Source organism: Panthera tigris, chromosome B4, assembly GCF_018350195.1.
Source record: "Panthera tigris isolate Pti1 chromosome B4, P.tigris_Pti1_mat1.1, whole genome shotgun sequence".
Classification (NCBI taxonomy): Eukaryota; Metazoa; Chordata; class Mammalia; order Carnivora; family Felidae; genus Panthera; species Panthera tigris.
Window position 1 is genome coordinate 87,642,218 of NC_056666.1, and position 12,873 is coordinate 87,655,090.

Below are 12,873 nucleotides of genomic sequence, written 5' to 3' on the forward strand. Positions count from 1 at the left end.
TCCTACACATGTATAAAACAGCAACCAGGCTCACATTTCAGTTAAGTGGAATTGTACCACCAGCTGGCATCAGGGAGTCTGCAGAAAGAGAAGCAATCGTAGGTACAATTTAAAAGCCTGTTAGCTCATACGCTATCCCTCCTTTCATCGTTCTCATTTTTGCCAGCACTCAATGCGAGGATCTCTGTCCTTGTGCCAAACCTCTGTTGGGAATGGAGTATCGAACGGAGAAGACCCAAGCGGCGTCCCACAACAAGAGGACAGGTCAGAGACCCGTCGTAGGGAAGCTTCCAAGAAACAAGGCTTTGGTTGAAGGCTTGGGATTCTCTCTCTCCCTCCACCCCCGCCCCCTGCCGCCCCGGACCCCTCCGCGATACCTACCATTTCCTTGAACGCACTTTCAAGAGCCCCGATGACCAGGCACTCGTGCGGAATCTTCTTCTCCGTAAAGAAGCGCGTGGGCGGGGTGCTGGGGGAGCCCGGGGCCCCCACGCCTCCGCGGAGCGAGGCTGCGCGGGTCAGAGTCCGGCTGTTGGCGGGCGTGTTCTCGGGCTCCTCGCCCAGGCAGGTGGGCGGCAGGACCGCCGAGTTCTTCAGGATCTCCACGATGTCCTGCAGCTGCTCCGTGACGTGGTGCTGCAGCAGGCGGGAGGCCACCACGGCAGCCCCAGACCCCGCGTGACCGTCAAACAGCGACCAGTAGTGACAGGAAACGCCCTCTGATTCCTGGGGGGAGGGAGGCGACAGGGAGTGAGAACGGCAGTGGCCACCGCCCCAGGCTCACACTGGTGCGGCAAGGCCTGGCGCTCAGCGCGTCACCTCGGTCCTCTGTCTTGGGTTGGCCGACGGTGGGGGGTCGAAACATGGCAACCGTACTCAGGGAAGTGGTCCCGGACTTGTCACTGCCGCTACCCGCCGCCCAAGGGGTGAAGGGGTTCCTGCCTCTCGGCCTGGGGGAGACGCCGGGCTTCCAGGCAAGCTCGGTTACCACTCTGGGGCAAGATCCACTTTAATCTGATGCGCAGGGGTTTGAGACAGAACTCCACGCCAAGAGGGAAGTCTTGAGGAGTCCAGCTTTAACCCGTAAGCCTCACCTCTCTTCGCAACCCCAGAGCAACCTTGGCCTCGAGGCTCCGGAGAAAGTGAAGTTCTTTTTGCAGGTTCTTCAAGGGGAAATAAGTAGACCCGTTTTTCCCCTTTAGAGCCTTTTCACTCTCAGATAATTTTGCCCCATCTTCTTTGGTCTACATCCTATATTTTTAGAACATGTTTTCTTCCTTAGACACGGAGTCTAAGATGCAGCCAATTCAAATCTCCTTATTTCCTGCCTCCCTCAGTTTCCCAGCTGGTACACAGCATCTTTGTTTCCTCTCCCCACCCCAAAGCTACGCGTTCCTCATGGTCGCTCATCTACCATGGATTTAGTCTGAGTTATTTCTAGACCATTTCAGATGAACGTTTTTAAGAACCGTGTTTGGATTACATGTACCTAAGATCTTAACTGTAAGATCAGTCGGTAAAGCAGCAGACTCTTGGTTTCAGCTCAGGTCGTGATCTCATAGCTCCTGAGTTCGAGCCCCATATTGGGCTCTGCACTGACAGCAAGGAGTTGGCTTGGGATTCTCTCTCTCTGCCCCTCCCCCACTCATGCTGTCTCTCAAAATAAACTTTAAAAAAATCTTAAAGAAAAATAAGAGCTTAATGTATTCAATAGGTAAGATGCATAGGTAATAAAACAGGTAGGGTTTTATTGTGACTACTTGTGACTACTAAGCTTATCTGTACCACAGCAATATTGAATCATTTTTCAAGCTAAAGCGATTCAATAAAGTTCTTTTGGTCTATCCTGGAAAAGTGCTGGAAGATACTGTATAGTTATGGTGACATATGCCATTACTCCATGTGTGCCCTTTAAATTTTGCTTTCATTCAATTCTGTGCCATGTGCTGAGATAAAATAGTTGTTTTTTTAGTCAACAAATACTGAGTGTCCCTATGTGACAGGCACAGAGTGGATATTGAGGAAAAACTTGGCTGCAAGAGGGGACATGAGGGCTAGGCTAAGAACTGTTTGGAAGTTCACAAGGTAACGAGAGGAAAGACCACCAGGTAGTAGAAAGAACAGGTGCCAAGCCCTTGTGGGAGGAAGGTGCATGAAGAGCGAGAGGAGACTGAACCATGGCCATGTGGCTGAATAGAGGAATGAAGCAGGAAAGGGGTGGGGAAAGACATGAGGCCAGACAGGGACATGGCAGCTAGACCACTCAGTCCTTCCAGGACACATGAAGGACCTTGACTTTAGCCTAAGAGTAACAAAAAGTCATCGACCGAGCTTGGGATGACGCACTTGATTTATGTTTCTAAAAGATCACTCAAGCTGTGCTGTGAGGATTAGGAGTGAGAGTGAGGATGTTAGTAGAAGGTGAACACCACCCTAAAAAAGGCATTCAAATTCAAGCAGTAACAACTAATGAATGACTCAAAGCACCATACAACAGAGGAAGGAGATTCCCACTCAGAGGGCGGTAGAAAGAACAAGGATGTCAGGATTCCAAGATCTGAGTTCTCATGGCATCTTCAATGCCAATCAGTGGGAGTGGGAGACAGAGCAAGGTCACTGGCTGTGTCACTCCATCCCTGTCACTTACCATCCTTGGGCCATGGTTGCCTAATAAGGGCAGGTGATAGCTACCTTACAGGGAGTGGGGATTTAGCAAGGTTAAAGGGTAATTTATGCCACGTGAGCAGCTAAGTAATACATCTCACTCATGTGTCACTTCTACCACTACCAAAACAGTATGGTCTTGGGGAAGTCATTTTCTGACCTTCTGTTCTTCACCAACTTGAGAACCTCCCCTAGAAGAGTCCAGTGCCCCTGCTAACTCCAAAAGTCCAATATTCAAGAAGTACAGATCCATGGGAACTGGGGGGGTGGGGGAAGAAGTCAGGCCCTGAAGACAGGCCAAGAAGAATGTGGACGGAGTGAGAGCTGATATGGCAGCCAGTCGAGGAAAATACCAGGAGGCTGAGGTCATGTGGCTGCCTCTGGTATATGCTCACCTGGTGTCTACTCTCCCTTCTTCCTCGCTATGGATTCTATCTGGGGCAGCCATGTATCTGCCATAGCTCCTCACCAGCCCGGACTCCCTTGCAGCTCGGTGTGCCTGTATGACCCTGTGCTGTCTGTCCAGTGAACTATGAGTGGAAGCCTCCTGGGTGGAGCTTCTGGGAAAGCTATTATTTTCCCGATGAAAGGGACGACTCAAGTGGCCTGACCTTTTGCCTCACCCCTCCACCTTTCTTCCTTCCTGGGTCACAGAAGCAACACCAGGAGGCAGAATAACCCTCTTGCAACAACGGCTGAAGGCTGTAGCTCAGTGTGGGGGACAGGAAGTCTAAAGGAACCCGAGCCCTTGGGGTCTTGCTTGGGATGGTGCACAGGCCCTGAACAGGCTGCCTTCTGGGCTCTGTGTCATGTGGGCTTTGTGACGTTTTGATAAGCCGCGGCTGCTCGTTTCTGTAACAGGAGCTGGGAACACAGAGGTGAAAGGATGTATGTGTTATCTAGTATCCTGGGAGTTGGGGCATGGGTGGCAGGAAGGAGAAGTGTGAGATAAGGAAGGCAGGTGCACGTGCACGCGCGCACACACACACACGCACACAGAATTACAAGTAGGCGAAATGGCTATCTACCAAGAATAAAACTGAACCCCTTGGAAAATGTTCTTAATTTAGGGCATCTGTGGCTAGAATGGAGTCAGTCTATGAATTTATATTTTCACAAGCCTCTGCAATGTAGCATTTCCTCTTATTATGAGTGCGAGGCAACAAAGCACTGCAGGATGAGCAGTTCCTGTGACTGGTCACCAATAGAAATAATGCACGGTCATTCCACACATCCTGGATTATTGTTTATGCTCATCATTACTTCTCAATGATAGCAGTTATTAAACTCCCCACTAGCTCTCATCATCTGCTGCATTAGTAAAGTACATATTGCCATATTATATCCTCACACCTAGGGGAAAGTGGCAAAAGAAAAGGATTTCTTGCTTATCGCATCTAATTCTCCAAAGGTCCTGAGGCTGCCTGGGAAAAACACGCACACAAAGTCCTTCTGCACCCAATTCAAATGGAAACTCAGCAAACATCTTTAAGGAAGCTGTGGCTGGAGCCAGTGAGGGATGAAATAGGAATGACTGTGTCCGTGTCTGGGTACAGATTCTGTTACACCCAACATATCATGTTTCTAGAGTCATAATTTGAATCAAAGAAGATCAAACCCCGTGAAATAATGATGCTACTTTTTTTCATATTTATTTTTGAGAGAGACAGACAGTGAGCTGGGGAGGGGCAGAGAGAGATGGAGACACAGAACCTGAAGCAGGCTCCAGGCTCTGAACTGTCAGCACAGAGCCCGACGTGGGGCTCGAACCTATGAACTGTGAAATCATGACCTGAGCCAAAGTCCGACGCTTAGCCAACTGAGCCGCCCAGGGGCCCCAATGCTACTACCATTTTTAAAAAGCAACTATGAAATATTTCTGACAAGTAATCCAGCCATTTCCTTCAACAAGGCAAAGCATTCTGAAGGCGTTGCAACAGCAACCAGTTGACACATATCTGGGCAATTTTTAAGCAAGTCAAGAGAAACCCTGATTCGGGGCTTTTCTGAAGCAGGGCCCAGAAGCACTCGACACCCTGCTTTCAAGAACACCTTTGCACAGCAGTTCTAGAAACTCTGATACAGCTAATCTTTAAAATGCAATTAATAATTTTCACAGCTAAAACTTGTAAGACATATTTTTTCCACCAAGAGTTTATTTCTTGCTAAAGATGGAATAAATCTAGCCCTTGATGCAGGCACTAACCTGGGACCAGTATCTCTGAAGGCGGGGCCCTACCACTGAACTTTTATAAAGCTCCCCAGGGGATTCTAAAGACAGGCCAGAACTGAGAACCCCTGGTCTAATAGAGAGGGGGCCACTCAACAGTCAGGAAACCCTCATCCTGGTCTCACATCTGTCATCAGGTCTCCATGTGATCTTGCATGAGTCAGTTACATCTCCCTGAACTGACCAGACCCGCAGCATCCAAACTGTGTTCCTTGGTTCTTAAGGGGGATGTTAGGGAAGAGGAAGTTAAGTGGGTGTTTAACTGATGAGTCCTCTATTAATTCAACCAGAGCAACACAGATTTATCAGTTGTAAACATCAGGGTTTTGCAAAAGATTTGGGACAAAAGACTTCAACTATTTAAAACCATTTTTGAGGAGTGCTGGGTGGCTCAGTTGGTTAACCAGACCACTTTGGCTCAGGTCATGACCTCACGGTTCATGAGTTCAAGCCCTGCATCGAGCTGGATGCTGTCAGTAGAGCCTGCTTCAGATCCTCTCCCTCCCTCTCTCCCTCCCTCCCTCCCTCTCTCTCTCTCTCTCAAAAATAAACATTTTTTTAAAAAGCCATTTTGAAAGGGGCACCTGGGTGTCTCGGTTAAGCGTCTGACTTTGGCTCAGGTCATGATCTCATGGTCTGTGAGTTTGAGCTCCGCGTTGGGCTCTGTGCTGACAGCTCAGAGCCTGGAGCCTGCTTCAGATTCTGTGTCTCCCTCTCTCTCTGACCCTCCCCCATTCATGCTCTCTCTGTCTCAAAAATAAATAAAAACATTAAAAATTTTTTTTAATAAAAAAAAACCATTTTGAAAGCCTTTGAACTAGGTAAAACCAAGTTCATCAAGAGATTTCAAAATCCTCAGTGTCCTTCTATGGCAGGAAACTTAGAGCAAGCGATATGTTATTTGGGAAACTACAACCACAAAGCAGGCCCTCCGCACATACTCTAGATGCCAAGTCAGCTCTGAAAGCCTCAAAGACCATACAGTCCCAGAAACATCGAGTTACAGGGCTAGAGAACCCTTCCCATCTTTTAACAAACCTTACATGGCAGGCAATATTCTAAATGCTTTACAGATATTAGCTCACTTAATCCTACCACAATCCATCCTATGAGTAGCTACTCTAGGAGGTGTGGTTATTATTCCCATTTTACAGAGAGGGAAAAGGGAGGACAGAGAGTGTAACTGTTTGAAGTTCCCACCTATTAAGGAAAGCAGCTGGGAGCAGGCTCCCCACTCTGAGCCATCAACCCCTGTGCTATGCTAAGCTGAACCCCCCCACCCCCCCACACACACACTTCCCACCCCGGAGGGAACACTTGCTCTAACGAACACCTGCCACTATGATCTGCTTCTACCCTCTGCAACCTGAGCTGTAACCAGTTATTTTTTTCTAAAACACAATATCTGACCATATTTCTTTAGCCAGCCTAACCTCCTCCTCCAGTCTATGAGCCCCCAGGGTGCCATCCCTGATGTCTCTCTCTTCCCGTTCTGTCACTCCAAATCCCACCCACCAAGCCATGGCATTTGCAGCTCATCGCAAACCACAGTAGTCTCCTTGGTGCACCTGTGAGATTCCCAGGGCCCGAGATCTAGGCTGCCGAGATCAGGACGGCTGACAAGGAGCGAGAGAGGGCACTGGGGATGGGGAGTAACCCCACTCCAACCTTTGCCTGACCCCCACCTGTCTCTTAGTCCTCATCTTAAGTATCACCTCCTCCAGGAAGCTCCCACTGCACCCTGGGCCCAACCCTACCACAGCATTCATCAAACTGTGCATGTCTGTCTGACCACCTGCTTGAGCAGTGATAAACTAAAAGAATATTCTGGAAGAAGGGAGCAATGGTCAGGCAACGCAGGTGAAAAGGGGACTCTTTGTGGCCCATGTGGACATCGGCCTGATTAAGGCCGACCTTGAGGGCTTGGTCAGGTTGGGGTGGGATTCTGGAGTCAGGGCAGACCAGGGAGCTTCAATCTGAAATGCCTCTGTACCGAGGAACAAGGTGACAGCGGGCTTAAGAGGTGCCAGTCCCATGGCCTTCTACAGTGCACTGCAAGACGGAAGCATTAGAGAGGCTCACAGAGAACTGTCCTGAGGCAAAGAGGGCAGAGAGGAGGAATCAATGGGCCTGGAGAGGAGATTAATAATTTCACAAGACATGGCAAAGATCAGGATGAGGCTGCAATGGGCTGTACGGTGTTCGGAATGGAATCAAGATCGTAACAGAGAATACAGATCTACTTTTGAAAGTGGCACGATCAGACAGGATGTGCCATGCATTTATTTTGAAAAGGATACAAGGACCCCCTTCACCCTCACCCTCTTCTTCATTCACAACAATGCCATCAAATGCCATCAGGTAGGAATGTATGGTTTGGTGCATAAAGTCTGATCTGAGAACCTTGAGGAAAAAACAATTCCTAAACGTCACACCAGCATCGAGGGCCTACGTGAACGTCAGGGGTGATTCTGCAGGGGAGGTCTGCAAGATCACAGTAGTGTGAACACGGTGTTTTTTAAAATGTCTCAAAATCTTCAATTTAACTGCAAATACATCTCTGTTTCATCACCGCACAGAATAGAACCTTCAATGACTCCCCAGTGCCCTGGGTCTCCTAGAGGCTCACATGGCTTATGGGCCCCACATGATCTGGTTGCTACTCCCTCTCCAATGCTCTCCCTTGCTCCTTGTCAGTGGTCCTGATCTAGGCAGCCTAGCCCTAGGCCCTGGGAATCTCACAGGTCTGCCAGGGAAACCAAAGGGAAAAGACACTGCCCTCTCTGGCTGTACCTGACTCACTGAGCCCCATGGCCCTACAGGACCAGGTTGAAACACACACACATGTAATTCTCTTCTAAGCCATGGAGGCTTTTTTTTTCCCCAAAGGAAAAACAAACAAACAAACAAAGTTGCACCGTATTCCTCTCCCCAGAGGGTTGAACTGTTGAAAACCACACACTTTCTTCAGCTCCTGTGCCCTACTGGGATGTCCAACCCACTACTGCTAGTTAGCCATGCTGGTAGGAACAGGCAGAGCTGTGTTCTCCACCTGCCTGACTCAAGCAAAGGTACCAGAAGAGGAAGGGAAGGGAAGGCAAGGCCACAGCTCCTTTCAACGTCCTCTGCACCCACCCCATCACCAACACACACCCCACATGCTTGGTCACTTTACAAGCAAGGACTCTCTCTCCAGTTGGGTATCAGCTCAGAGAGTAACATTTTGAGTTTATATGGTACATACACAGGATTTTGAGTTTTATGTGATCTAAGGGTCCATAGGTAACTTTGTCACTGGTGTCAGTATACCAACGTATCACGATTATTTTTTAACTTTGAAAGTTACTGTTATTTAAAAAAAATTTTTTTAATGTTTATTTATTTTTGAGAGAGCATGAGCAGGGGAGGGGCAGAGAGAGAGGGAGACACGGAATCCCAAGCAGGCTCCAGGCTCTGAGCTGTCAGCACAGACCCGATGCGGGGCTCAAACTCACAAACTGAGAGATCATGACCTGAGCCAAACTCGACGCTTAACTGACTGAGCCACCCAGGTGCCGCCCCAGAATCATTTTGAAAGCTGGGTAATTTATATGCACTTTCAAAGGAGCGAATACAAACAAATCCTATCTCCTGTGATATGTCTTAGCATGGAAAGAACATAGACTTTAAATCAAGACAAACCTGGGTTCTGGAATTTACTACCATGTGATTTTTGGGCACATTTCTTAACTCCTCTCACCAGTTTCCTTATTTAAAGAACAAGATGAAACTAGGACACAGTAAGGATTCATTCATTTAATACATGTCTCAGAGTCTCCTCTCTTAGGTGCCGGGCTTATGCTGAACACTGGGGACGTAGCACAGAAGAAGAAAAGGCCATGGTTCCCAAACTTTTGAGGCTAACAGTCTAGAACATGACCAGGTAATCACAAGTGTGCTAGAAGGGGAAGTGTGTGGTGCCACAGGAGTGGATAATATGTATTAAATGTGCAGACAGTCACAGGGTATGCGAGGGGGAAAGAGACTATAAAGAGATAACGTGAGGAAGTGATCTGTAGTGATGGGAATTTTGTACCCTGATTTGTGGTGATGCTTATCTGAATCTATACGTATGTTCAAATTCTGAAACTACACACCAAAGGTTAATTATACATATAACCTTTTTAATGTTTATTTTTGAGAGAGAGAGAGAGAGAGAGAGAGAGAGAGAGAGAGTGTCAGTCAGAGCATGAGCAGGGGAGGGGCAGAGAGAAAGGGAGACCCCGAATCTGAAGCAGACTCTAGGCTCCGAGTCATGAGCACAGAGCCGGACACGGGGCTCAAACTCACAAACCGTGAGACCATGACCTGAGCCGAAGTTGGACGCCTAACGGACTAAGCCACCCAGGCGCCCCCATATAATTTTTAAAATAATAAGATGTATAGCAGTGTCCAGCATATACAAGAACAAACAAAACTAGAATAGTAACTAGTTGGCACTATTAAGTGGCCTGGGGGCATATGTGCAGGCAGGGAGCAGTAAGAGTCCCTGTAACCAGGGAGACAAAGCTGCACACTTTAGCTCCTTACTTTCAACTCTGCCAGATGAGGTGCTCATCAGCTTCCGTTACTTCTGTTCTTCTTAAATTACTTCCCCTGCAAGAAATCTAAGGTCTACGAACTAATGATTACCTACCACGTTTCATCTCCACCACACCATCATAAAATGGGCATCGTTATCCCATTTTACCTATGATTTAAGCAGGACACAGTTAAGTAACTGTCCTGTTATGTGGTAATGCCACGATAGGAACCCAGTCCTTTAAAGTCCAAATTAAGTCATCTTTCCAATTTCCTCGTACATACAACTTTGTGTCATTATCTCCCTGGCTTCTGTTACTCTGTAGCATTTAGCACTTCAGCACTATTTTACTTTGTTGCTTATTTGTAATTGCGTACACATCCTGGGCCATCACCCCCAGAAGATTACCAAAGCTTCTGACAAGTGGCCCAGCATTAATCTCTGGTAGTATCATAAAATGCTGCTGGGTACCAGCCCAGGATCAAAGTTCTACATCTGAAAAATCAACCCTCTCAAATTTGGAGTAACATGCTCTTGACACAATATGTCTCAAAATTACTAATATCATGACAGATGTCTACCTTGCTTTCACTCCACTTTAAGAAAACCAATATCAAGCCCTTTCCTGACTTACCACACACTTAAATTTTGCAGCAATCGTTTACATCTTACAAAAGAATAACTCTGAAGCAGTTTCCAGTTGCATTCTGATTTTAAAATGTCTCAAAATCTTCAATTTAACTGCAAATACATCTCTGTTTCATCACCGCACAGAATAGAACCTTCAATGACTCCCCAGTGCCCTGGGTCTCCTAGAGGCTCACATGGCTTATGGGCCCCACATGATCTGGTTGCTACTCCCTCTCCAATGCCCTCCCTTGCTCCTTGTCAGTGGTCCTGATCTAGGCAGCCTAGCCCTAGGCCCTGGGAATCTCACAGGTCTGCCAGGGAAACCAAAGGGAAAAGACACTGCCCTCTCTGGCTGTACCTGACTCACTGAGCCCCATGGCCCTACAGGACCAGGTTGAAACACACACGCATGTAAAAAAAAAAAAAAAAAAAAAAAAAAAATTAGTCTTGGAACACCTGGGTGGCTCAGTCAGTTAAGCAGTCAACTCTTGATTTCAGCTCAGGTCATGATCTCGCAGTTCATGAATTCAAGCTCTCTCGATCTCTGTGCTGTAAGCTTTGGGTTCTCTGTCTTCCTCCCTCTCTGTCCCTGCCCCGCTTGTGCTCACTCTCACTTTCAAAAATAAATAAGCTTTAAAAAATTAAGAGAAGTCTTGTATGTAATTTACAACACACACACACACACACACACACACACACACACACGCACACACGCACACTCCCAATCCCTTTTCGGGAATAGATCTATAGCCAAATCAAAGGAAGATTTCGGAAGGTGACCAATTGAGAGCTTACAGTTCAGTTTCTCTTTCAGGACTGAAGTGGGCCCAGTGTTACATCCTTCTTTTTCAAAAGTTGTAGAAACGGATTTTTATAATATTTGCTTATTTCCTTTTCCCCATTTTCATGATCATCTAGAAGGCCAGAACTTACATTAATGAGTTCTAACTGGGAAGGGCTCCCTGGGCCTTTGAACAAATAGAAGGTTGCTCCAAATAGAAATTTAGCTACTGAGCCAGCTACGGACATAATTTCTGATACAAGCAGCTTGCGTCCATTCAGGGTCAGGGATAATTACAGCACAGCTAATCAGGGGTGTCAAAAACCGGCACCCCAACTCTGAGGAACCACAGGCAAAAGAGCCTTTGTGAGTCATCTGGAAGGCGGTGGAGAAGCCCCCCCCCCCCGCCCCTTATGGCATGCTCAGAAAAAAAGGGGAGATTCTAGACAAAACCTCAGACATTTCCTGTGGAGCCTAAGAGAAGCGCTGAGATGGGAGGCAGGAAACACAAAGAAAACCAAGGAATGAGGCTCGACACATGTGGACCCGTGTGAAGACGCCAGGGCCCTCCACTCTTACTCCCTGCACGGGGCTCCAACTGTGTACAAGCCCTTTCTCAGCCCTCCCCCCCCCCCCACCGACGGAGCACGCAAAGCTTAGGGGGAGTTAAAAAAATGCTCAGCTAGCATGTAAGAGGAAAATGATAACTTTTTTCATGTGTTTTCTCCTAAAGCTGGAGAAGAACCTCAGCTTTGCCAGTGTTTCTCCTAGAGACTGCCACTGGCGCCCTCACGTGGTGTGTAAGTACATACAACTTTGTGTTGTCTCAAGCATAGAACAGTGGTACCCTCATGCATACACTGGCTTTGGCATATTGTAACTCATTGCTTGATACGTGTGCCCCCAACTGAGTGGTCTTGTGCATTATATGACTAAGTTTTTAACTAAACCATCCCTCACCAAGTGGACAACAGGGTTTTAAAAAAATTCCTGCATAGAAACAGATGGAAAACATGACAAATAAGAACATGTCACAGCTGGCACATCTTACCCCAAGTAATGAAAATCTAGTCACATCTGACAACAGCAATCATCATTCTAATCAAAAGTATCTGACATGCTCAAAGAGACAGATGAAATATGGAATTATACTTGCTATTGTTCATGATCAATTCTGCCTTGAGGTATTAGCTAATGGGAACATGAAGTCTTTGCTCTTGGCAAGACAATAAATGAGTTACTGTGGGGAAAAGAGAACAATGCCTGGCATATAATAGGAACCCCATGATTGGTAGCTGTTGTTATTTTAAAATGTTGTCTTTTCATCTTTACTGCCTTTACATTATTTTAAAAATATTTAATATATTTTTATAATTACTAAATATATGTATGGATATCTAGTAGCATAGTTACATATCATTAAATACATATCATTAAATTTGTTGGGGGTACATAGTCAAGAAATTGTCATATTCTTTAAAATAAGTTTTTAAAATGTTTTTTTTTTATTTTTGAGAGTAAGAGAGAGAGCGCGTGCACAAACGGGAGGGGCAGAGGAGACAGAATCCCAAGCAGGCTCTGAGCTGTCAGCGCAGATCCTGAGGTAGGGCTCCAACTCACAACCTGGGAGATCATGACCTGAGCTGAAGTGGGACACTTAACAGACTGAGCCAGCCAGGTGCTCCTCAAAAAATGGTCTTTAACTGATGGTTTGGAGACTGCTACTCTAGATAGTTTTCAAGGGAAATAAGTGGTGTCTCCTCTTACCTGTCTTCCCTGAAGATAAAAGCAACTCAGCTCATTCGATACACGTATTCCCTTCCCTACACCAAACAGTTCTGGAATTCAGAAAATCTAAGGAGGGGCCATGTGCACAATAGGAAGTGAGTACCAGAAAGGTGGAAATCCCACTTCGGGTTAAATCCCATGGTTGATTTTACACAAGGCTTAATACGAGCACAGGATGTGCTTTCTTCCTCCCTCCTTTCTTCCAGCCGAAGGAGGACC

At 46.8% G+C, this 12,873-nt stretch overlaps 1 protein-coding gene across 1 annotated transcript in view; it reads right to left on the minus strand.

Annotated features, from left to right (window-relative positions):
• PPM1H (protein phosphatase, Mg2+/Mn2+ dependent 1H) overlaps positions 1-12,873 on the minus strand; it is a 260,873-nt gene that overhangs the window by 132,861 nt on the left and 115,139 nt on the right. The window contains exon 3 of the mRNA XM_042992666.1: positions 382-726. Coding sequence (XP_042848600.1) covers positions 382-726 — 345 coding nt within the window. The remainder of the gene's footprint in view (positions 1-381; positions 727-12,873) is intronic.